The sequence below is a fragment of the Ipomoea triloba genome, chromosome 13 (assembly GCF_003576645.1).
Source record: "Ipomoea triloba cultivar NCNSP0323 chromosome 13, ASM357664v1".
NCBI lineage: Eukaryota > Viridiplantae > Streptophyta > Magnoliopsida > Solanales > Convolvulaceae > Ipomoea > Ipomoea triloba.
Window position 1 is genome coordinate 765,349 of NC_044928.1, and position 23,133 is coordinate 788,481.

At 35.3% G+C, this 23,133-nt stretch overlaps 2 protein-coding genes and 1 long non-coding RNA gene across 3 annotated transcripts; 1 reads left to right on the plus strand and 2 right to left on the minus strand.

The window, feature by feature from the left end:
* Positions 1-497: 497 nt before the first annotated feature.
* LOC116002566 (probable LRR receptor-like serine/threonine-protein kinase At2g24230) lies at positions 498-3,956 on the minus strand. Its single transcript, XM_031242733.1, has 2 exons — positions 3,617-3,956; positions 498-3,528 (listed from the first exon to the last, which is right to left on the minus strand). Exon 2 carries the CDS (start codon positions 3,249-3,251, stop codon positions 663-665), a length of 2,589 nt encoding a protein of 862 aa, XP_031098593.1. The 5' UTR covers positions 3,252-3,528; positions 3,617-3,956; the 3' UTR covers positions 498-662.
* A 6,929-nt stretch (positions 3,957-10,885) lies between these two features.
* Positions 10,886-15,535, minus strand: LOC116002808 (reticulon-like protein B21). The gene is made up of 9 exons (XM_031242976.1): positions 14,183-15,535; positions 13,991-14,050; positions 13,778-13,880; positions 13,590-13,664; positions 13,345-13,492; positions 13,138-13,207; positions 12,536-12,601; positions 11,670-11,792; positions 10,886-11,590 (listed from the first exon to the last, which is right to left on the minus strand). The coding sequence occupies exons 1-9, from the start codon at positions 15,264-15,266 to the stop codon at positions 11,448-11,450; spliced, it is 1,872 nt and encodes a 623-aa protein (XP_031098836.1). The 5' UTR covers positions 15,267-15,535; the 3' UTR covers positions 10,886-11,447.
* A 4,075-nt stretch (positions 15,536-19,610) lies between these two features.
* Positions 19,611-22,914, plus strand: LOC116002651. The gene is made up of 2 exons (XR_004094526.1): positions 19,611-22,388; positions 22,513-22,914. It is a non-coding gene; the product is annotated as an uncharacterized LOC116002651 (long non-coding RNA).
* Positions 22,915-23,133: the final 219 nt, after the last annotated feature.

A 23,133-nucleotide genomic window follows, 5' to 3' on the forward strand; every position in this document is an offset into this window, starting at 1 on the left:
AAGGCATACCCATGCTTAAAGTGTCTAGCAAGTTTGACAAAGTCTTACATTCTCACATTGATATGATAATAAAATTATTTATGTCTTGGTCATTCATTTATTGACCAAATTGCCTAGCACAAAACAATCACAAAAATGGCAGATTTGTATGTCCCATACACACAAAAACACTCACAAAACAGTCATTTTATCAAGCTTCAAAGTATAATAAGTATGCAAATTGCAGAAAAGATGAAGACTTAGGTGAAAAAGATAACTTCACTGCATAAAAGATGAATACTTTTATTCCAAAAAAAAAAAAAAAAGATGAATACTTAAGCACAGTGACTAAAGCATGACTATATGCAACTATAATTCTAGTAACATTTGGCACAAGCAAATTGATTTTTTCACAGAGTGAAAGAAAACCGGGGAACAGATAAGATGTGCCAAAGCTCGAAAATGAATCAAAGTAGAGAGAAAGAAGTGAAAATAATTGGAAATTTGGAATGATCTGCTGTTCACCAAGTGCCAAGAATATGCATATAAATTAGATATATATGAGAAACATGGCAAACAAAAAGCTTGGAGTACTGTACAGTCCCCGCTATGGGAACTCAAAAAGGAAAACAGACAGATGAGGAGGAATATAAAGTCGAGATTACATAGATCTCAAAATGTCCTTATTGCTTTGTAATGCTCTCGATATCCTTGAGAAGTCCAACTACTTGCTGCATACTTGGCCGCTTTGAAGGAGAATCTGCTGTGCATAAATAACCAATCTTTAAGGCTTCTTTCATCTGTGTTTCTGGTGCTGTTCCGTGGATTTTTGGATCAATAGCTCTTAATCCCTGGTTTTTCCTCACTAGTCCTCTCACCCAAATAACCAAATTCCCGTCTTTCTCTTCTGGGTAATCATCTCCAACGGGTTTTTTACCAGTAAGTAGCTCGAAAAGGATGACACCAAATCCATAGACATCGGATTTTGGAGTTGGGGTTTTAGGGGAGCTTGTCTCAGGTTGGAGAAACTCGGGTGGTATGTATCCAGGTGAACCCCGAGCAATCTCATCTTCAAGACCATTCCCGAAGATTTTAGCTAGTCCAAAATCAGAAAGCCTAGGCTCGAGGCTACAGTCAAGATACACGCTGCTAGCCTTGACATCTCGGTGTATGATTGGAGGTGAGCAGCCATGATGGAGAAACGCGAGGGCTCTTGCTGTGCCAAGTGCAATTTTATGTCTGAATAACCAAGTGGTTAGCAATCCCTCGGACCCGACATTCTGAATACCATTACTGTCGTCCTGCAGCTCCCACGTGTCTGTGCTCCAATCCTCGGTTGTTTGGACCCCGAGTGGAAGGTCGTGAAGCAGATTATGCAAATTTCCATTTTCCATGTAGTCATAAATAGCGATTCTTTGCTCTCCCGCCAGGCAGTATCCCGTGAGTGGGACAAGGTTAGGATGTTTAATCCGCCCGAGGTATTCAAGCTCCCTTGCAGCTTCTTGGTTAGTCATAGTTGATCCATGAACCAAGACTTTGACAGCCACGTGAATGCCACCGGGTAAATATCCTCGATAAACAGGCCCGAATCTCCCTTCAGCCAACAACGTGCCTTGGTCGAAATTAGACGTTACAGACAAGAGGTCTGAAAACGTCAAATTCAGCAATGGCTTCTCGAAGATCACCACGGGAACCGAGTTAGCTTGCTTCACATCAGCAACCCAAGTGGTGGAATCAGTCCGAAACGAGAATGGGCCGGACACGCTTTGCTCTTCCTTATAAGAACTCTGCTTAACAGCCCATTTTGTGGGTTTTCGACGACAACCAAAGGCTAGAAACAGCAAGCCGAGAAGAATAACAACTATGGAAAAGGTTAGGGAAAAGGTTAAAGCCAAAACAAGTTTAAGCCCCCGGTGCTTCGAGGCTTTTCCTTTGAAAAGAGAAGGATTAGCAGCAATGGGACACCCATCAGATGACCCAATGAAAGCCGATTGAAGGGTAGCAGGGGGGATTTGTGAAGAGCAAAAGGTCACATTGTTGTAGGAGAAGTTAAACCTAATCATCGATGGAAGTATCTCAACAAGGGATAGCGGGATTTCACCACTCAAATTGTTGTACGAAACATCAAGGATTCTCAGCTTTTTCGTGTTTAACATGGGAATATGACTGCTAAGATGGTTTCTGGAAATGTCAAGTGTTTTCAAGCTACTAAGTAACGAAAGGTCACTCGGAATTTCGCCAATTAAATTGGTCGAAGACAAATTCAGATATTCCAGATCACGAACCATACCAATATGTGGGAATCGTTGATGGGAAAATCGGTTGTATGCAAGATTCAAGTGTTTAAGGTTCTGAGCACTATTTAACTCCATGAAAATTTCTCCACTAAGCTGATTCTCAGATAAATCGATATAAACCAGATTAGACCAGCTGAAATTGGAGCCGAGGTTTACCTGAGAAACGTGGCCTTGAAACTGGTTTCTGCTCAAATCAACCACCTCCAATGGACCTCCAAAAACGCCAACAACAGAGCCCTTGAACAAATTGCCTGAAACATTGAGATAAGTGAGTGAAACCATCCCCGATAAAACCGAATCCTTCCCATGAATCTCATTCTCTGCGAGATTCAAGAACTGAAGCTTAGGAAAAGCAGCACCAAAGCCATCATGGAGAGAATCCCCAAGCTTGTTCCCTGAAAGGTCAAGGGAAACCAGGGAGTGGCAGTTCATAATCCCTGAAGGAACCTTTGAATCAAAACCGTTTCGGCTCAGATTAAGAAACTGCAAACTTAAAAGAGAACTCATTGCTTCTGGCAAGCTCCCAGAGAAATTGTTGTGAGAAAGGTCCAAGCTTTCAAGTTTAGCAAAATTCCCAATGTTACTAGAGAGAACCCCAGAGAGCTGGTTGAATGACAAATTAAGGAACTTCAAAGAACCCAAACTCCAAATATCAGAAGGCAAACCAGTGAGATTATTGTTACTTAGATCCAATATCTCAAGCATTGTGAGCTTGCCAATGGTGTTCTCAGAAACCACACCAGATAAACCCAACCCAGTAGCCACCAACCTGACAACCCTTTCCTCTTTGGAGTCACAGAACACACCTTGCCAAGAACAAAAGTGAGCAGAAAAGTTGTGAACTTTGGAAGACTTCAAACCCATATTTTGCAGAAAATTGGAGACAAAGAACCCATCAGTGTTGGGTTGCTGGCAAACCAATGGTCTAAAACACACAGCAACCACCAGAAAAAACCCCAGAATTCCAACCCCCATCAGAGTATTAGGCGCCAATCTGTACGGCTACTGTTCTTTAAAAGGGAAATTTCCCCTCAGAATTGAAAAATCACCAAGAAGTCAACAACCCCCCAAAGTCTCCTTTCTCAGACTCTTTTCAAACCTTATCAAAAACCCAACACAGATTCCAAAGACATCTGCTAAAACCAAAACCACATAACATAAAATAACTTTATTTCTGGTCAAAAATCAAATCTTGAGCAGTGGGTTTGAGCCAAGAACCAGTGGAAGTGGCACACAAGTGAAAGGCTGCAGTCTAGGAAAAGAAAGAAAAGTGTGGGATTGTGAGGACAATACAGTATGATAGAAAAAGAAAAACAAAAGAATGTGAACTTACAACTTACCTTGTCAGACAACCATGCATGTCTAATGAACCCAACACACAAAACAAAACCCAAAGCTGAATAGCATTTGAGATGCTCCAAAATTCTCAGAACATCCCTCCTCACAATCAAAAGCTGCTTTGAAGTGAAAAAGAGAACACAAAAGCAAATTTTCTTTTTTTCTTTTTTTACTTTCTTTTTAGAATCTAGTTGGGGGCAGCAAATTGACACTGGTGAGGCATTAAAGTTAGAGGTTCATAAATGAAAAGGAATGAAGGAAAGGGGCTTTTGGGGGTGATGAATAATGGGTTTAGCAGAGAGCTGTTGGTGGAAATTAATGATTCTGCTGCAGGATTGAATGAATATATATGGTCTTTCAAGTCTTGCCTTTTTTCTCTGAATACAAATATCATGGAAAAATTTATACTTTGGTCAAAAATATTTAATGGATATACAATTTTTTCAACCGTAGAAAGTCATAAATAAATTTCCCATTTTAATCATATTTTCAAACTTCTACAATGCAATATCATAATTTTTCTAAAAAAAAATTATAAATTTATAAAATGAAATAATTAATAACTTTTTTTATTCATATTACACCAGTACCTCTACTTAGTTGAGCCTCATTCAGGACAAGACTATTATATATACTTGTGACATAAGGCTAATCTAGTCAAACTTAGTCAAGTATTATTTAGGATAACTCATGTCTTTCCTGATATTTTATTTTTTAATTATAGCATTATAAAATAAAATAAATAATATGTATACACACACTATAACCGATACCTGCAAACTACGGAATACCAATGAGATTAATCTAACTGAGTTATGGTTAGACCCGATTTAAGGCCGCTCTGTCAAGATTTTATTTTATTTATTTTTTATTTACAACATTATAAAAAAATTTAAAAAAAATTATTTACAATTTTAATGAGACTAGGAATCCTAAAAGGAAGGCAATAAACACAGACATGCTGGCATAATTTATTCTTTTTGTCTTATTTTGTTTGTCAACTTACTATTCATGTATTATACATATAAATAAATAGACTTGTCATTACTTATTTTTGTGTTTGATGATTCTTCTAATTTTAAAAGACAAATCTTTACATTTAATAAATATTTTAATGTCTTTTCGAAATATATTGGTCTTTAATTGCTAAGATTTTAAATTATTTAGTAAAAAATCTTTAAATTATAAATTTACTAATTAAACTCATTGATTTATGGAAAAGTTGGAGATAAATATATACTCTGGAGTGATATTAAATAAACTCTAATTCTAGTACCGATTGTCTTCCTCTGTGGTTGTACATAGAAATAAAATAATTCCACATTTTGTTTCTATTAGAATAATAATCTTCCTTTGGGATTTTTAAAATTATTTGGTAATTTAATAATTGTTGTGATAAGAAAGGAAGATTCTAGCTAATTAGAGCACCCATTTTCCCCTAAAATTATTATAATTTGTTAAAATAAATCAATCATTCTTACCATGTGCGGAATAGCTTGTAGCTCAAATGACACATTTGTAACTCTCTTAAATCTCCACCCAAAAAAAAAAAAATTGTAACAACCAACTATATTTTCCTATAAAAATTTAATATGAATCACAAATATATTTTCCTATAAAAGAAAGCGTTGCTAGTAGTAGGGCTTGATCGTATGACATATTGTACTACATTTTAATTTAATGAAACAACCAACTAAATTACCTAAAAATCTAGTAGTTTGTATATACATTAATTTATATAGATATACTCCGTATATTATAACGGGTGAGAAAGGGGCAACTGCTCCAATAATGTCCAATTGCCCCCTTTTGGATCCACCGCTGCATGCATGTAAATTCAACCATCAAAATATCCATGCATGCATGCATGTTTTTATATAATATTTTGCATACTATTTTTTTACACATACAAATTATAAAGGTACTCATACAAGTGCGTGCAGATCACCGGCCTAAACATACATCTCTCATTCATAAAAATTTTTAAAAAAATATATGAAATTCATCATATCAACATAGCATACAATCGTACACAACATATATTCATTATTTATGTTATAATTACTTATACGCAAAAGATAAAATACAATAATAGTCACTATAGTTTTATAATATGATAATGTAAATTGAATACTATATAACGTAACAATTGTTGGGCTAGGAAACTTGGAGAGCTAAGTCCAATATCCTACCATTAAAATGCAGTATAAAGAAATAAAATTGTATCTTTGCTACAAGATATATATAGCTTTTAGCGTAGTATATATTAAGCATTTGATTCTACAAGGCTCGGAGGGTTGAGTCCCATTGCATAATTAGAAGCATGCTATGTGGTCAACGTTTGGAGGGTCGAGTAGCTTTTGTCCTATGATAGTAATTGATAAGCGTTGATCTTGACAATCATATACTTTTACATTTTTACGCATACCTTTGAGTGATGATAAATATATCGTATAATTTTAATATTCATCACAAACACACACACACACACATGTGTGTGTGTGTGTGTGTTTGTGATGAATATTAAAATTATACGATATATTTATCATCACTCAAAGGTATGCGTAAAAATGTAAAAGTATATGAGAAGTAAAATGTGTGTATTGATAACATATGGAAATTGTGATATCATTAAATTCACTTTTTACCATCTCTAAAGGGGAACACTATGATAGTAACATCCACATAAATACATAATGAGCTGTTTGGGTGAATAAATCATAATGGCATTCCCTTAGTGGACCCAAAAAGGTTTATGAACTATGTATTACTTTTCCCATCTATATCATCACTCTTCATTACAACCTTGGACCTGGGGACTTGGCTGCAACAACTCTATTGTGCATCATGCATGCAATTAAGTTTTTAAAATATTTTTATGTCTCCAAAAGGGTCGAGCGAGTGAAACATGATTCTCATACCTAAAGGTAGGCCGCATTATCAAAAGGGTTGAAACTCGCGGGCTGACCCACAGAGTGGAGAGGATTAGGACTACAAAAAATTTGGCCCTCAAAAGAGTGGGCCAGTCCCTATATATATTCAAAAAAAAAAAAAAAACGAGGACTAGAGTTACATGAACACTAGTCTGCGGGTCTAACGGGCCGGTGCCCACCATAAATTAGGCTCGTAGTGGGGCGGGGCGGCCCACTTTAATTTGACAGTATTACCTAAAAGTCACAAGTTTAATTATTATTAACACCCTCTCGATTATGTGATTCCCATTGCATAGAATCTTTCTAAGTGTAAGTTTTCACTCTTATATGATTTGTGAGCTTACATTGGAGTGATGCTTAGCTTATCCAATGTACACTTGGGTAGTCAATGAAGATAAAAAATCGTAAAGTTTATGGAAAGTTAAGAAAACAAAATCAGATCATAGGGAGGACAAGGCAAAAGACACAAATATAAGGATATAATTATAATTGGATCATACAGCAGTATTCAAGTACTCATGAGGTTACCATGGCTCTAGCACCATGAAGTAAGAGGTGGGTGTTTAATGATTTGCATTCATGAGGTAGTGGAAGAGTAGAAACTACTCAACCGACACAATTTATTGTTATTATTATTAATTTACTTTCTCTCCCAATAATTAGATCTAATATATAAGGCTAAGTTCCAGTCCGGTCAGACCTTAACATAAGATCGTGTCACTAGGTGTGTAAAAATGCACCAATTGTGTTAATAAATCCATAACAATGAAATACATCAACGTGCCACAAAACGCACCACAAAAAAAAAAAAAAAGCACCATACCTCACCGCACATTACGGTGCATTTCTGAACACTGTGTGGTACATTTATGCATACCTAATGGTGCGTTTTTGTGCATTGGTGCATTTCTTTGTTGTGCGTTTCCTAACACTATTGGTGCGTTTTTGCATACCTAATGGTGCAGTGTGAGACTGTTTCATGTGATACGTATAATATTTTTTAGTTGAAATGTAATATTTTTCTATAAGCATAAAAAATTACATTTTAATTTAAAAAAATATTACATGTGTCACATGAGACGGCATTACACAAGACATATTATTATTGATCTATTGAGTATTATACATCTCTAACGTTTGTTTTAATTTTTAATTACCAATATAATATTGTTTTAATTTACATTTGGTACGTTCAGTGTCTATCAAATTCCTTCCCCACATTTGATTTTTTTGATGATTTTTTTTTTCTGCCAACCTTAGTTAAAATCTCCTACTCAATAATCATAGAGTTATTTAAATTCAAATAGCATGTAAACAACACAGTAAAATAAGATTGGAGAGAAATTTGATTTGGAGAACTAAATGTGACATAAATTTGATAATCATGCGTGCATTGAATGTGGAAAAAAAAAATCGTAAAAAATCTGTTGACATTATTTAATTACATTATATCTTGATTATATTAATGTCATTATAAATTACTGATGAATTTTAACTATATCATAACTCTCTTAACACTCATTGTTTCATTCGTAAAACTCAAATTTGAAACTTTATTTAATTTATTAAAAAAAAAACATTGAGTTCACTCCCTTCAAATCACTAATGGTTGGTATTGTTGTTGTTGTTATCATTATTCCATATGCAACAAAACACACACATAAAATATTGCAAGTTGCTTCACTTTTTATTTATTTGTGTCATGGTCTTCCCAATTGCCACCATATAACATCCATTATTATATATACTAGCCTCAATATAAAAAAAAATGATTTCTCCATATTTAAAAGGATAATTTTACTTGGACATACTTGAGATTTATGACAATGATGTTTGAATTATCTACAATATACTATTTGATCAATTTGATCTAAATCTTATAAATTTTTGTCCTGTTTCACATAATCATATAAAAATTATCCAAAAAGTACAAGTAATGGAGAAATTATCTATGTGAGAAGTAGAAGATAGGAATGGCGACAACAAGTAGCGCAACACAGTTATCCGTCAAGTCATTTTCAAACTTATTACATTTATAACTACTAACCTATCCCGAACACAACTTAACTAGTCAATCAACTCAAAATAAGTTCATAAGCTTTGTTTTGCTAGCAATGCATGATGCAAGATTTAAATCCACATAAAGGTATGAATTTGACCTTATTAAAGTTCAAAGTTCTGGAGGTATGGTTGGATACATGACAAATTGTCATTCCTACTCCCTAGTAGACGCTACATTGATGTTTTAGTAGTTAAATATCGACATACGTTATATATAATTTATATGTTGATCGAGTCATAATTTATATGGACATATGTAAACGTTTTGAGAAATGCTAATACTTAAAGATAATTTGCACATACTCTTTAGCATAAATCGTAATAGATATACATAAAAAACTTTTATATTCATGAATTGTTCAATCCCATTACAAGTTAATCATATAAAGTTGTGTCAGTTAATACATGTAATATTATCTGATATCTAATACTTATCAATTAAGAATTTGAATTGTCATTCAAATTCGGGTGACCTGGCCAAAATCAACTATTCTTAACCAACTTCCACTACAAGACGCAATATGTGTGCATGTTTGAACCCTAAATAAACTGCCATATCGTTTCAGACAAAGAAGTCACAACAACATTATTGATCTTACAAAACACAAGATAGTAATGATCTATCTGGTTCATTATTGAATTTTAACTGTGTCCATGCCGACAAGAACAGCGGTGCTTTCCTTCGTTCCTTCCTTAGCTTGGACTACTTATAAATGGAGTTTAACTTTGACAGTGTCATAGGTACTATGTAACATTGAATAAGATGAATATGGACATTATTATCATAAATATTAAATACATTTGAAGTACAAATATAAAATATAAGAGTAATTCTTATGTGAGACCGCCTCACGGATTTTTATCCGTGTGACAGGTTGAGTCGAGATGGAGTATTATATTTTTTCTTTAAAAGTTTCTTTATAAATAACAAGCATTTTATTCTTAATTAGTAAGGAGTATTTCATTTTTCAATATAAGTATTACATTTTCATATTAATCAAACCCGTCTCATAGGCAATGATCCATGAGACGGTCATATATAAGTTTTTGCCAAAATATAAATGATTAATAGCGCGTTAGGATACAAGAAATCACAATCATTATTGTGATAATTTTACAAACTTATAACATATCAAGATGATGTATTAGTTGAGAAATGGCTCTAGCCCATGTGAAAAAGCCAACCTAAGCCCAAATGTTGAGTCCAATCCAAGAATTAGAGAACCTAAGACACCGGCCTAAAACTAATTTTCGTATCCAACAAGATGAGATTAATCCAGTTAAATCTCTACCCTATTTACCCTATTCCTATTACAAATTTGCTCTCGAGAGTGTTAAAAGTGAAAAAAAATAGTATTAATCAAGTGGACGAAACATGATTTTCTGATTTTGATTATTGTCAACACCGTCTTAGTCAAGCATGCCACACATGATCTTCTTATTACAGTTTACATCACCTATGTAATTTACAAACTACGTAGTATTATATATCAACGTAGTTTACCTATTACACATTCTAAGATAATAGTTGTGAATTTCTCTCGTCATCCAAATAGTAGTATGCTAGTATTTGTAAAGAGTAAATACCAGTGGAGGTCTCTCGACTTTGATGGCACCGCCACTGTTAGTCATCAACTTTTAAATCAACCACTTTTAGTCCCCCGACTTTGATGTCACCGCCACTTTTAGTCCTCAACTTTTAAATCAACCACTTTTAGTCCTCTTACTTTTTGTTTCTAGCCACCTATGATCCTTCATTTATAATTGGACATCTAATGTCATTTTCTCAAGAGCAATTCAGTCATTTCATAATTAATGTATTAAGTATTATGTTTTCTCATCAGAATAATTGAAGAAACCCTATTCTCCACTCTCCTTTGTTAACACTAAATTTTGGACCAAATAACTGAATTGTCTTTGAGAAAATAACATTAGATGTCCAATTATAAAGGAAGGACCATAGGTGGCTAGAAACAAAAAGAAATAGGACTAAAAGTGGTTGATTTAAAAATTGAGGACTAAAAGTGACAGTGCCATCAAAGTCGGAAAACCTCCCCTGATATTTACTCATTTGTAAAAGTAACTAACAAACATAAATATTAAACAATAATTAAAATTATTCTTAATTTCAGAGGTTATGTAACAATGCAGAAGCTTAAAAAATGAAATTAATACATATTTCGTTTTTTTTTTTTAAAGGTACAAATTTTACATACGAAAAGTTCAAAAGAAATTTCCAAAAAAAAATAGTTAAAAAGAAATTTTACTTCTAGATCATGCATACTCCCCAAGGGGTTAATCACATCTTTATTGGGCTATCTGGTTTTTATATCCTATATACTTAAAACCAATTTGTTGACATTAATCATTTAACATCTTTCCATTGTAAGTCACAATCCCACATCTCAAATCGAGCAAGGACTGAACTCATCCAACCCGACCTACGCCCAACACTTATTAGGTCTCTTAGCTCTTGAATCCCTCTATAAAGTTGAAATTCAAAAAAATACATATACTACATTTTCTTTTCATTTCAAAGGTAAAATTTCCAGACTTAGAACCTCTCAGCATAATAAAATTATAGCCACCAGACATGGTCTCGAGATTCCAATCTTGAACAACCAACAAAGTTATAGTTGGACATGTTCGATCTTGAGATTCCGAGAATTTGAACTTGAACTCGACTTATAAGTCGACACTTACTCACCAGCCAACCAACAAAGTTCTAGTTGGACATGGTCTTGAGATTCCGAGAACTTGAACTTGAACTCGAACTCGACCTATAAGTCAACCCTTACTCTCCGACCAACCCAACTTGTAAACACATATGAAGTAACTCTTACATAGGTTTCTTCAGCTTGTTTGTGTTCACTGTTAAGTTTGTTCTCCTCCCAGGTTGTCTGGAATCTACAGGCTTAGACCCAACAGATTCTCTCATCAAAGATTGCTGATAGTATCTGAATGCCACATACAACATGAAAACTGCATTGCAGGAATACATTAATTTAACAAAGGGATAAATTTTAAATTTCTAAGTAATTTTTTTCAGGCACTCTTTTACCTGCCCAAATTCGAGCAATGGCCGAAGATAAATTCCATGCCAGCGTGAAGATGCCGAATGCAATGGCTTTCTTATGAGTGCACGATTCCCAGGAGTTTTTTAAGCGCCGAATCCAAAGTGTACCTATACAAAAATCACGTTTCATTTCAATATTTAAAAATAACAATAAAAATTTCGAGACTTGTCGTTCTAATTGCATACTTTTTCGAACATTTCATCATCCCTTGAACAAAAGAAGGCAACAAGGCAGGCCAATGGCCAAATTAGCACTCATGAATGAAAGGGTCCATCTCTTGTTCACAATAATTAGCATTGGATACTTTAGAATCATCAATCATAAAATAATAATTTAGTAAAACAAAAATTTGAGAAAAAAGGGAAAAGTATGTCCAAGAATAAAAAGATAGAAATTTTGAAGGAAATATCTTCTCCCTCTGTCTCTCTTTAGTGTTTGTGGGGACCTTTAAATATAGTTTGATGAAAAATAAATAAAAGATTCATTTATGTGGGGACCACTAAAAGACTAAAAGCAAATTTTACAAAACTATGTACTACTACTACAAGAAGCAAAAACATTAGTTTCAAGAAATTTCAAGACTAAAGCTTTACGAAAAAGAAGTGTCATTCTCAGGAATTCTTGCCCACAAAAGGCGAAATTCCTTCGCCCCAAGGGCCTCAACACCCCGGCTTGACGGGATGGTAGAGGAGTAAATCACAGCAACTCAGTGCCTTAGTGGCCTCTTAGGAGAAAGAAGTATTGAGCCATTGAAAGTATGATATCATGTTAGCAAGTCACCATGTGAGGAATTTCATATGCTAGCAGTAAAAAAAAAGTAACGGGGTTAAAGGGGAGTATAGAATTTTACCAAATGCAGTTAACTGAGAGGAGTAGGAAGAGCAGACTTTTGGAACAACGAAAACACCAAAAAAGCCTACACAAAGTCACAAACATGAGCCATTTATGTCAGCAAATGATTCTTGGTGAGTTCAATAATCCAAAGAAAGTTCAGACACTAGGAAAATTTACTCATTCATGTACTTTTTACACTGCATTTCACCGGCAAAAGAACAAAGTGCATTGGTTTTTCCACTGGGATAATTTCATTTGGACTCTGATGAAAGACTGATATACTTGAGAAAGGTCAAGTATAATTTTTAAAATAATATGGTGCAGCCTAAAACCCCAGGGGTTCATGTGAAATTACACCTTTTCGTTTAATTTCTATTTTTCAGGTTGGTTAGGTATACCATCCGCCATCCGGTATCCCATCACTATGAAACTAATTTGCATTTGACTGAGGTTACCTGGAGAAGGCGTGACCCCATAGCTCAAAAATTGGAGAAAATTCGGGGGAGGAAAGATATTTACCCAAAAGTTTTTTCAAGTAAAATGAGTAACACGAAATAATCTTTATCTTCTCATGGCATTCACATTCTTCACACTCAACTCATAGTAAAAAACACTTACCCAATTTAGCCATTTTCCATACGGTTATGGAGCTGCCACATTGTGCCAAAATAAAGAGCAGCACTGCCATCTGCAAATGGCAAAAATTTTGTTGAATTCTAGTAAAGGTTTCAAAATGGTGAAACAAAAGGGAGCTCAATTATTGAAGATTTGAAGTTATACCAAGGTAAACATTACAAAAACGTGAAAAAAAAGAAACAACTTTACCTTCATTGTTGTTGCAGGGTCTCCAGAGAATAAGGCTCTGATATTCAAGAGGAACTCGTTTATGCAAGGGAGTACGAATTTTACTACCCGAACTGCTTCATCTTCTCCAACAACATATTCACTTGTCTCGCCTACTTGTATGGTTCCCCTATTAAATTTTTTTTTTAATATATAGATATATAAAGTTAGAGAACTAAATGGGATGGAAAGACTACAAAACAGTAAACTTTGTTTTATCAAATTACCTGTGAAAAAAGGATCTGAATGTGAAAATTATAGCAAGATATACTAGACCCATGTATGAAAGCAAAGAAGTCATGCTGTGAAAGTTAAACCGAAGAAAGTTAGCTATTGAACCTTGAACTTTGTTTTCTTTTTTAGTTTCCATAAGAAAAGAGCTCTCATTTTTTATATTTGGGTGAAAGATTCAAACCTCACACTAAAGTCTTGAACATATGAAGATGAAATAATCAGAAATGTTCCAACACCAAACACAAATGCTGATTTTGTTATATCTCTCCACATCACTAAATCAGCTGAAATATTTTAAGAAACCGGGATAAATCAGACCTAAAAATATGAAATTTTGTACATTGTAGCAACTTTTTGAACTCAAATAACTCAGCCCAAGAAAATCACAACTTACCATAGCTCTGCAGTCTGCTATGAGGTCTATGAGTTTTATGGGATTCATCTGATGCTGGAACTGAGAAGCACCAAAATAACATAATTAAAATCCCAAGTTGTGAATATAATAAATCAAAATAATTAAAATTGTTGGTTTTTTATATTATAATTATTTTCAAAGAATCATCATTCAGATCCCAAGTGTGGTAACCTGGTTTGGTTCTTGATGGAGTGGGGTGAATTCTGGCATGGCCTGTGATTTGGGAAGGCTGTTTCTTCACTATTGGTGAGATGGGCACAGCTCTTATATTGCTATGATGAAGCTTCTTCTCTACTGTCACAATGTTTTTAGGCTTTTCTTTTTCTGATGATGCACTGATTTCCTTAACAACATTCTTATTCTCAACCTTAATCTCAGGTTTCTCTTCAGCTTCTTCCCATTGATCTCTATCAGAATCATCCCCTTCCACTTTAGGTGTAGATTTGACCAGATCAATGGCCACTTTTGGTTCTTTAGAATTCTCATCAGATTTTGTTTTCTGAACCTCAGTTGGTTTTTTCTCATTATTGGCAAAACACTCTTTAAGGTTATTTTTGGACTCATCAACAACCTTATTTCCATCAGACTTTGCCTCCTCCCCTTGAAAAACCTTATTTTTATCAAATGTTGCATTCGTTGGTTCATCTACACCCTCACAACTCTTCACATTCTCATCAAAATCCTTGCTTGATGCTGAATCTGTGTTTACTGGATGCAGAGAGAGTGAATTTTCAGATTTAACCCTCTTCACTTCAGAATTCTTCTCAGTTCCAGTGTCATTCAACAAGGACTTCACTTTCTGTTTCTGCAGCCCAGATCTTGACTTTAGTTTCTCAGCTGAGCTTCTCTCAATCCCCTCTTGGGATCTTGAATTCTTGCTCTGAGATTGATTTTTCACACCCAATTCCTTGAACTTCTCCTCATCAAAACTCTTGGTGAGATCAGATCTTGTTTTCCTGGCAATCTGGATTGGGGTTCCCTCAAAGCTCTCAGCTTTCCAGGTCTTCCTCTTCCCACTTGCTCCAACAGGGCTGGGTTTTGGCCCCACACTGGATTTCCCATCTTCTTCATGAACACCATCATTGCTAGGGGGAGAAAAGGCAGCATTTTGGCCATCAATTTCTTGTGGGTTCTCAGATTCTTCAGTTTGGGAAGTGTTGATAAGGGCTTTTATCCCACCTTTGACCTCATCAAGTCTAATCCTGCTCTCCCAAACTGAGCCTGACACCACACCCTTTCTTCTCCCCCCATCCATTGATTAGCTTCTCTCTCTCTGTTTGAGTGCAAGATTGCAATGATTTTATGGGGCTCACTGGTTAATGATGGATTTTTGAGGGTTTCATCAGCTCAAGATCTTTGATGGCACTTGACTACTTGAGACTTGAGAGCCATGTAACAGCAACATACATGATACATGCATTGGGATCTGCAAAGAGAGAGAATGAGTGGGGGACTGGGGAGCGACGAGGTGGAAGACATGTAAATTTGGCCACTTTTTCTTTTGTACTTTTCAATTATCTTTTGCTACATCTTTTTTTGAAATCTCTTTTGCTACATCTAATGCAAACTTTACTATAAAATATCCACTCACCACCGACCAATGTTCGAATTTACTATGATAGGAAGTAGGAACTACAAAATACAAATTGTGTATGAGTTAATATCATCTTGAGTCTTTCGAATATAATAATTTTATCATGTTTAGTTCTAAATTTTTAAATTGATCACTTATAGTCTTTTAATTTTCAAATTGTTACCATATGTATTCCAAGTTAACTATCTATGATCCTTCAACTTTTAAAATTTAACCAACTGCGGTCTTCATTAAAGGATCATAACTGGTTAAAATTTGATAGTTGAATGACCATATGTGATTAACTTATAGACCGCATATGGTAACAATTTCAAAGTCAAAGGACAACTGGTGGTGAATTTGAAAGTGTAGAACAAAACGTGGCAAAATCACCATACTCGGATGACCCTATATGGTATTAACTAAATTGTGTTAACTTCTTTATGTGTAATCTGTTAAATATTATATTAAAATGATCAAATTTATTTAATGTACATATTTAAATAATTTAAATTGAATTTACTCAAATTGAGTTTGCAATTTACCTTTTTTATGTAGTATGTGAATTATTACATAAGATAGAATAACATTTACCTACGGTACATAATAGTGCAAATACCAAGTTTTGAACTTAATAAAGCAAGTAAATGATTTATTAATTATATGTCCGAAAAGTAATTAGATAATTGTTATTTTTTTTGTCAAAGAAAAAAAGTAAAATAAATGCTCTATATATATAGGAAGTTTCGGGACATGTGTCGATCCTTCAACATGCCTTCTGTGTGGCTCACGTGCATTTGACGACTTATAGAGGAGATTTTGGAACACGTGTCGATCCTTTAACATGCTATCCACGTGGCTCACGTGCATTTGACGACAAAGGTGCAGTGAGTCACGTGGCTTCGTAAGTCAGACAAGTTAATCAGACAATTGTTGTGCGCTAGGATGTACATTTTTAGTTACCATTCCTAACTGATTAGTCAAGATGGATACTTTCACCCTTCACACATCCCGACCTGAACCGATTAAGGAACTTTACCCCCCCCCCCCCCCCCCAAAAGAGAGAAAAAAAAACTCATCGTGCAAGTGGGACTTTTATGTTGCAACAAACTCGGATCGAATATGATTGGGAGCGTAAATGACGGTTCATTCTATTCGGGATACGACGTGCGATGTGTATTCTATATCAATACATATTTGGACAAGAGAAGCATAATTTCCTCAATTTGAACTTGTAGTTTACCTTTCCTGTGTAGTCTATGAGTTATTACGTAATAGGGGCATGATAAGCCTCCGAGATACCCCTTAAATCGAGTGCATATTAGGGTGTTTTGTCATGCTTTTAACATCCTTACATGATGAATTGTGCTCATAAATGCTTGAAAATCACTAACCATCACACAAAAGCTACTTTTAGCCTAAAGGAGGTGAAACAGGAGCCTCGGGAGCAAATAGGAGCAAAAGTTGAGCTTAAAGAACGAACCAGGCAAGATCGGAGCTCCGGAGGACCCAAATGGATAGCCACATGCGTGTGAGCATGCGTGGAAATAATCCAGTAGCCTCCCAAGCACACTCACACGCGTGTGAGCAGGCGTAGAGACTACATTGCGCGAAATTTGAGTAGGGTTGCTTTTTTGGAGACTATTTAAACCCCTTTGATAGATTTTCAGAGGAGGTTCCCAGAAATTTAGTTTTCCCTTTCCTTAGTTTTTCCTTTGGAGAACTTTCTCCATTTTCTTAGATTTTCATTTCTTAGTTTAGATAAATCTCCATCGTAGCAAGACAACAAGCTTGGATTGAAGGATTACTTCACTCTAGGTGATCTCTATTTCATTTCTATTATATTTTGTTATCTTGTTCTTGGATTAAATTAGCTTTTGTCTTGAATTTCATATCATGAGTGGCTAGTTTAATCTAGGGATTTGGATTGCGTGATTGTATGATGCTAGTGTGATGATCTTATCTCTATTTTGGATCTAAATGCTTAGATTGTTGGATTATCCATTCTTGTCTATTGATTGTTGTTTTGATGAGATCTTGTTTGGATTTGGCCAATCTAGATGAGAGATTGAGCTCTTGACTCTTTCATGTCTTTGATTAGAGTTAGGATTTGAAGCTTGACACAATCATAGTTCCTATGGACTTCTTAAGAATAGTAGGATAGTGTATAGCTTATTGATAAAATTCCTCTTGAAGCTTTGGATGCTTGAAGACACTCCTAAGTCAAAGAAGCCTTAGTACACAAAGGTAAAAAAGGACTAAGACAACACACTCTTGAATAGCCAACATCCTTGCATTATCTATCCATTACCTTAGTCACACCACAATGCAACATACATGAACACTATCCAATCCCTACCCTTTTTACATATTTTCAAAATCTCTTACTTTATTACTTTCTTGCATTCAAACCAAACCTTATGAACTCCTTTCACTCACAATCCACCATTCACCACACTCGAATCCCATGCATGACTCAATCAAGTAAACTCCCGAATATTTGACACACCTCCACGTCCCTCCTTCGAGACCGACACTCGGGGAGTCACTGACTTTCCGTTTTAACACAAATATCTTTTGACGAATCACCCCACTTAAAAACTGCTTCTTCAGGGCATAATTTATCCAATATACACATTTGAATAAGAGGATCAAAATCTACCCAAATTGAGTTTATAGTTTACCTCTGTTGTGTAGTTTATGAGTGATTACATAACATGTGTATAGTTTACCCAATAGACACATTTTGATGGTAAGTGTGACTTTTTTCTCTTCATGAAAACAATATAAATAGTCACTTTATCTTGGATATTCATTGTTTATTTTTATGACTCTTAGATAGTCAACAGTTGGACAACATAACCGTTGAAATAACGAATATAAAAGGAATTTTTAATAAGTTGTAGTTTTTGAATCTAACACTAACAACCTCGAATAGAACAAAAACTAACAAGGTAATAGGATCACCCAATCTAGATGACCAACTTACAAAGCAAATCTAATGAGATAATTTGCATAAGACATGCGTCAACCAATAACAAGTAATAAGGATTACTGTGTCAGTACAAAAAAATAATAATAAATGAGTGAAATTTGTTTGTATCATACCCACCATAACTATCCGCATGTTATCTTCTCGTTGAATGTAACTTAATACATCTAAAGCAAGTTGGTCGAATAATTGACTCAATACCATAGTGCTCAAAGTTTGACTCTCCATGGGAGTCGTGTCCTTCTTGGTTTGGGACGAATTGTTGTGTGGCTACAAGTAAGATTAACTAATACTTTTGCCGCCTATTACTTTTGTAAGTAGAGAACATCATGTCGTCATAAAAAGTATGCATGAATAACCTAATGATTTATAATTAATCAATCAGAATATATTATCAGATTACCAATCAGAATATATTATCAGATTACCTCAAATACTTTTTATGATAAATACACCAATAACATTATTCCATTTTATCCAATATATATCCACCCAAATTTGTAGTTTCTTTGATTTGGGGTCAAATGTCCAATTTATAAAATTAGAGGACAACTAAAGATTAAAGAACAATCTTAGAGCTATCCTTAATAGTGAAATCTTTTTGTGGTTTTTAAGTAGTTTTTGTAAGTGTGATTAGAAAAAAGAAAATGGAAAGAGAGTAAAAAATAAAAAAAATCTGATTAAAAAAAAAAAGAATATGCCAGGCGTGCCCAGCGGGCGCACTAGTTGCGCCTGACGCGCACAACTTGCAATGTTTGAACGCATTAATATCATAATTTACTGTTTCAATAACCCAAAATTACAGATGAACCTTTGTTTTCTCTCACCTACCTCCTCTCTCCTCCATGCCATAAGCTACTGTATCAAGAACTCCAAAAAAACTAATGATAATGATGCTTTTATAGTTTATAGGCTAAAAGTGAAATTATATCAATAATGCGGGGACCAATAATATAAATTGTAAAAATGATTGCACTCAAGTAAAAATAACGGGTCGATATAAATGTTTCGGGTAGGGCTTTTCACTCCTCTCGTCAACAGTGGATTCTGGAGAAGAATGAGGTTGCAGAGAGCCATGGGGATTTCTAAGGGTGGTTGCCCGTCTCTGTAAGCCGATGATTTTTCCACAATGTAAACAACCCTTATTATGTATGTATGTATATATCTATGATCTATCTATGGCTCTGTTTGGTATCGCTGTTTAGCTATCTTTATCCCTAGCGTATTGGCTGCTGAGATCCGAGCAATCGGCAGCTTCTCATTCCTCTTCACCCTTCCCGCCCTCTTTTTCATCGGCGCCACAGCCACCGCCACCACCATACTCATCACGAAATTCATGGAACTTAAGCATCTGATTAACCAGTGATTTTCGGTTACGTGTGAGTCAGTGATGATGAATTTCTAGAGTTCACTGGGCATCGAGAGAAGCTGATCCCTTTATGGCGTGGCGATTTGTGATCCCGAGATATATCTCATGTGCGATCTGGATTGCAGCCATGGGGGTTGTCTTCTCTACCATGCCTGTCTAAATGACAGATCTGAGACTCATTTTGATGATAAAATTGGATCTATAGTAAATGAGTTTCAGCTCATGAAGGAAAGATCAGGTCCAATTTGGTTCGCTATTCCGACCATGATTGCCACACCACTAGACCATGATTGCCACACCACTAGGGGGAAAGTACTTCCCTTTAGGCCGGTTGTGGGCGAGGAGGGATTCGGACCCTCGACAATGTAGTTTTTCGCCACACGCTCTAATCCTCTGAGAGGCTGCAGGGGGATGCGAAGTTTCTAAGGGTGATTTCTCCCCTCTGCATACCAATGATTTCCCCTAATCGTCAAAATCAATTACCCTTTTGAAATGCAGTACGGTGTAGTACTAGTATATATGTGCTATGCTTTCTGGTCCATGGTATAACGATATATTTGCTGTCCTTTATGGTCCATGGTATAACAATTTATTAATTTGCAATTGACGCTTCTATTAGAGGTGTTGTTGCTTTCCCACCAATAGGCTGTGATGATGGTAGTAAGAGCTGTTTAGAGTTTCATGGGCTTAGAGGCAATGTGATCTGTATCTTGGCAGGGCAAATCCGGATGAAACTGAGGTTTGCAGCCATGGCGGTGTCTCTCTCCTCTTGCCCATTCATATATAGAAGATCTGAGCCTACATTCTTACTCTTCATTCCAGAAGATGCTGTTGAAAAAAAATTCAAACATTTATGCATTGTGACAATTTTGGCCAAACCTTCTATATTTGGCATGGAACTTTTGTACACTTTGCATCAAATCTCTCTCATGAGATTTAATTCCTTTCAGTTTTCTCAGCTCAGAAATGAATGATGGTGTAGGAGATTTTGGGGCTTTTTAAGGGTGGTTGCCCATCTCTGTATGTCTGTATTTCAGCAATTAACAACCCTTACATTTTTTTTTTGAGTACTACTGACTCTGACTCTATTACAATATGTAGTATCTGTTCATGAATATGAATACAGGCCAATGTGTCCTGTATACATATGTGGGTTTAGGGTTTGGTTTTGAGTTAGGGTTGATATCCAGCCCTGCTTCCCCTTATTTATCTTCTTCTTCTTCTTCTTCTTCATGAATCATGATTATCCTTGTTCTCATTTTCTGATTTTTCATGGATGGGGATCATGGGGCTGTGAAGATGAAGTTCTAGAGTTTATTGGGCATAGAAAAACCAATGCATTCATGGCAGGGCGACCTTGAAGGCAAGAGTGATATGTCACTAGTGCAACTGGGTTGGCAGCCATGGTGGTTGTCTTCTCTACTATGCTTGTCTAAATACACATCTGAGCCCTATTTTGATAATAATAAAATTGTGTATTGGTTGACCATGAAAGCAGTGTTTCAACTCAGGAAGGAAACAAGGCTGCATAGGGATGGGATTTTCTTGGGGTGGTTGCCCATTTGTCTGCCAATGATTTCCCCAACTCTCTTCAAAATCAATAACCCTTTTGGAATCTAGTACTAGAATCCAGCGTACTATTATGCTTTGTTTATCCTTACAATACTCTCTCACTTTCATATTATCATATATTTGCTATCCACCCACTATTTTTGTTGTTATTGTTATTGTTATTATTACACAATGTACATTGCTTTCTGCTCATTGAAATACTCTTAATGTCACTGTTAATCTTGGTAGGCTGTGATGGTGGCAAAACCTTTCTTAGAGTTTCGTGGGCATTGAGATAACAAAACCTGTATCTTGGCAGGGTAAACATGCACATAATTGATGTTTGCAGCCATGGCGGTGTTTCTCTACTTTTGCCCAATCATGTAAAAGACCTGAGCCTCCATCCTTACTCTTCATGAATGTGTTGAACTAATATATATGTAAATGTGTGTGTGTGTGTGTGTGTGTGATAGTATTTAGCACCATTAATACCGTGTGTGTGTGTGTGTGTGTGTGATAGTATTTAGCACCATTAATACCGTGTGTGTGTGTGTGTGTGTCAGTGTGTGATTGAACTCTAATCAAACATTGTTGTATGCCCAAAGCCAAAATTGTGCTTTTTTGAATTTTTTTGCAAGAGAAAATTTGATGGTTGTGAATAATACATGTTGATCTCTTCTAGCATCTAATTGTCTGTTTCCAATTGAAGGTAATGCTGTTGACCCTTAAGATATGTTTTTTTAGATGTACGCATGCATATATGCTGGTTCCATTCTAAGCACTTAGTTGTCTGTTTCATGATCTTTTCTTATTTGTCAAAACTCATAACTAGGAGTAGCATTTAGAAAGTGCATAAAGAGCAGCGGCATAACATACCTTAACGGCTTAACAGGTACCAAACTGTTATTACCATATTTTAACCTTCTCTTTTGTCTAAAAAAAACTGTGACTCCTTAATGCATGGCTGCCATGTTAGTGTTGCTTTGATCCATTTCTGTGCTTCCGTGTTTTTGCAGGCATTTTTTAGCCATCCCTTCACAGTTTTACTTGAAACAAACCTGATAGACAACATTGTCGCCCTGCCCACTTCATGCTCCTGCACTGTTACACCATCACTGAAATGCCATGACAAGAGTGCCCAACAAGAATGACAACTTGCTTGATGTGCCATTACAATTTGGTGTTGTATACTTGTATGGCTTCTTTTAGTGTCAACTTGTGATTCCATTACATCTCTGATTGGACTTGAGAGCTAGCAGGTGGAGTGTTTTGTTGTTCTTGTTATAAACTCAATATAACTAATTAGGTTATGGAAATATGTTAAGAAAACCAAATAAGAGGTCTCTTGTTTTTCAAAAATCTTTGTAAAATTTTATTCTGAACTGGAGAATTTTACTACTCACCATTTATCAGCTTTATAATTGGTAATTTCAAGGTTAATCTTCAACTTTTAATGTTGAAAATTTTTATTTTTATTTTTTACTTAATTCAAGTCGAGTGAAAATGTCTAAAATGCTGACATTTGACCATATTAACAAATATACATCTTGGACATTAAAAAAAATGTGTCATAACTTCGAAAATTAGGAGGCAAATTTGTCAAATTGTTGAATAATATTTTAGAATTATAAAAAAAA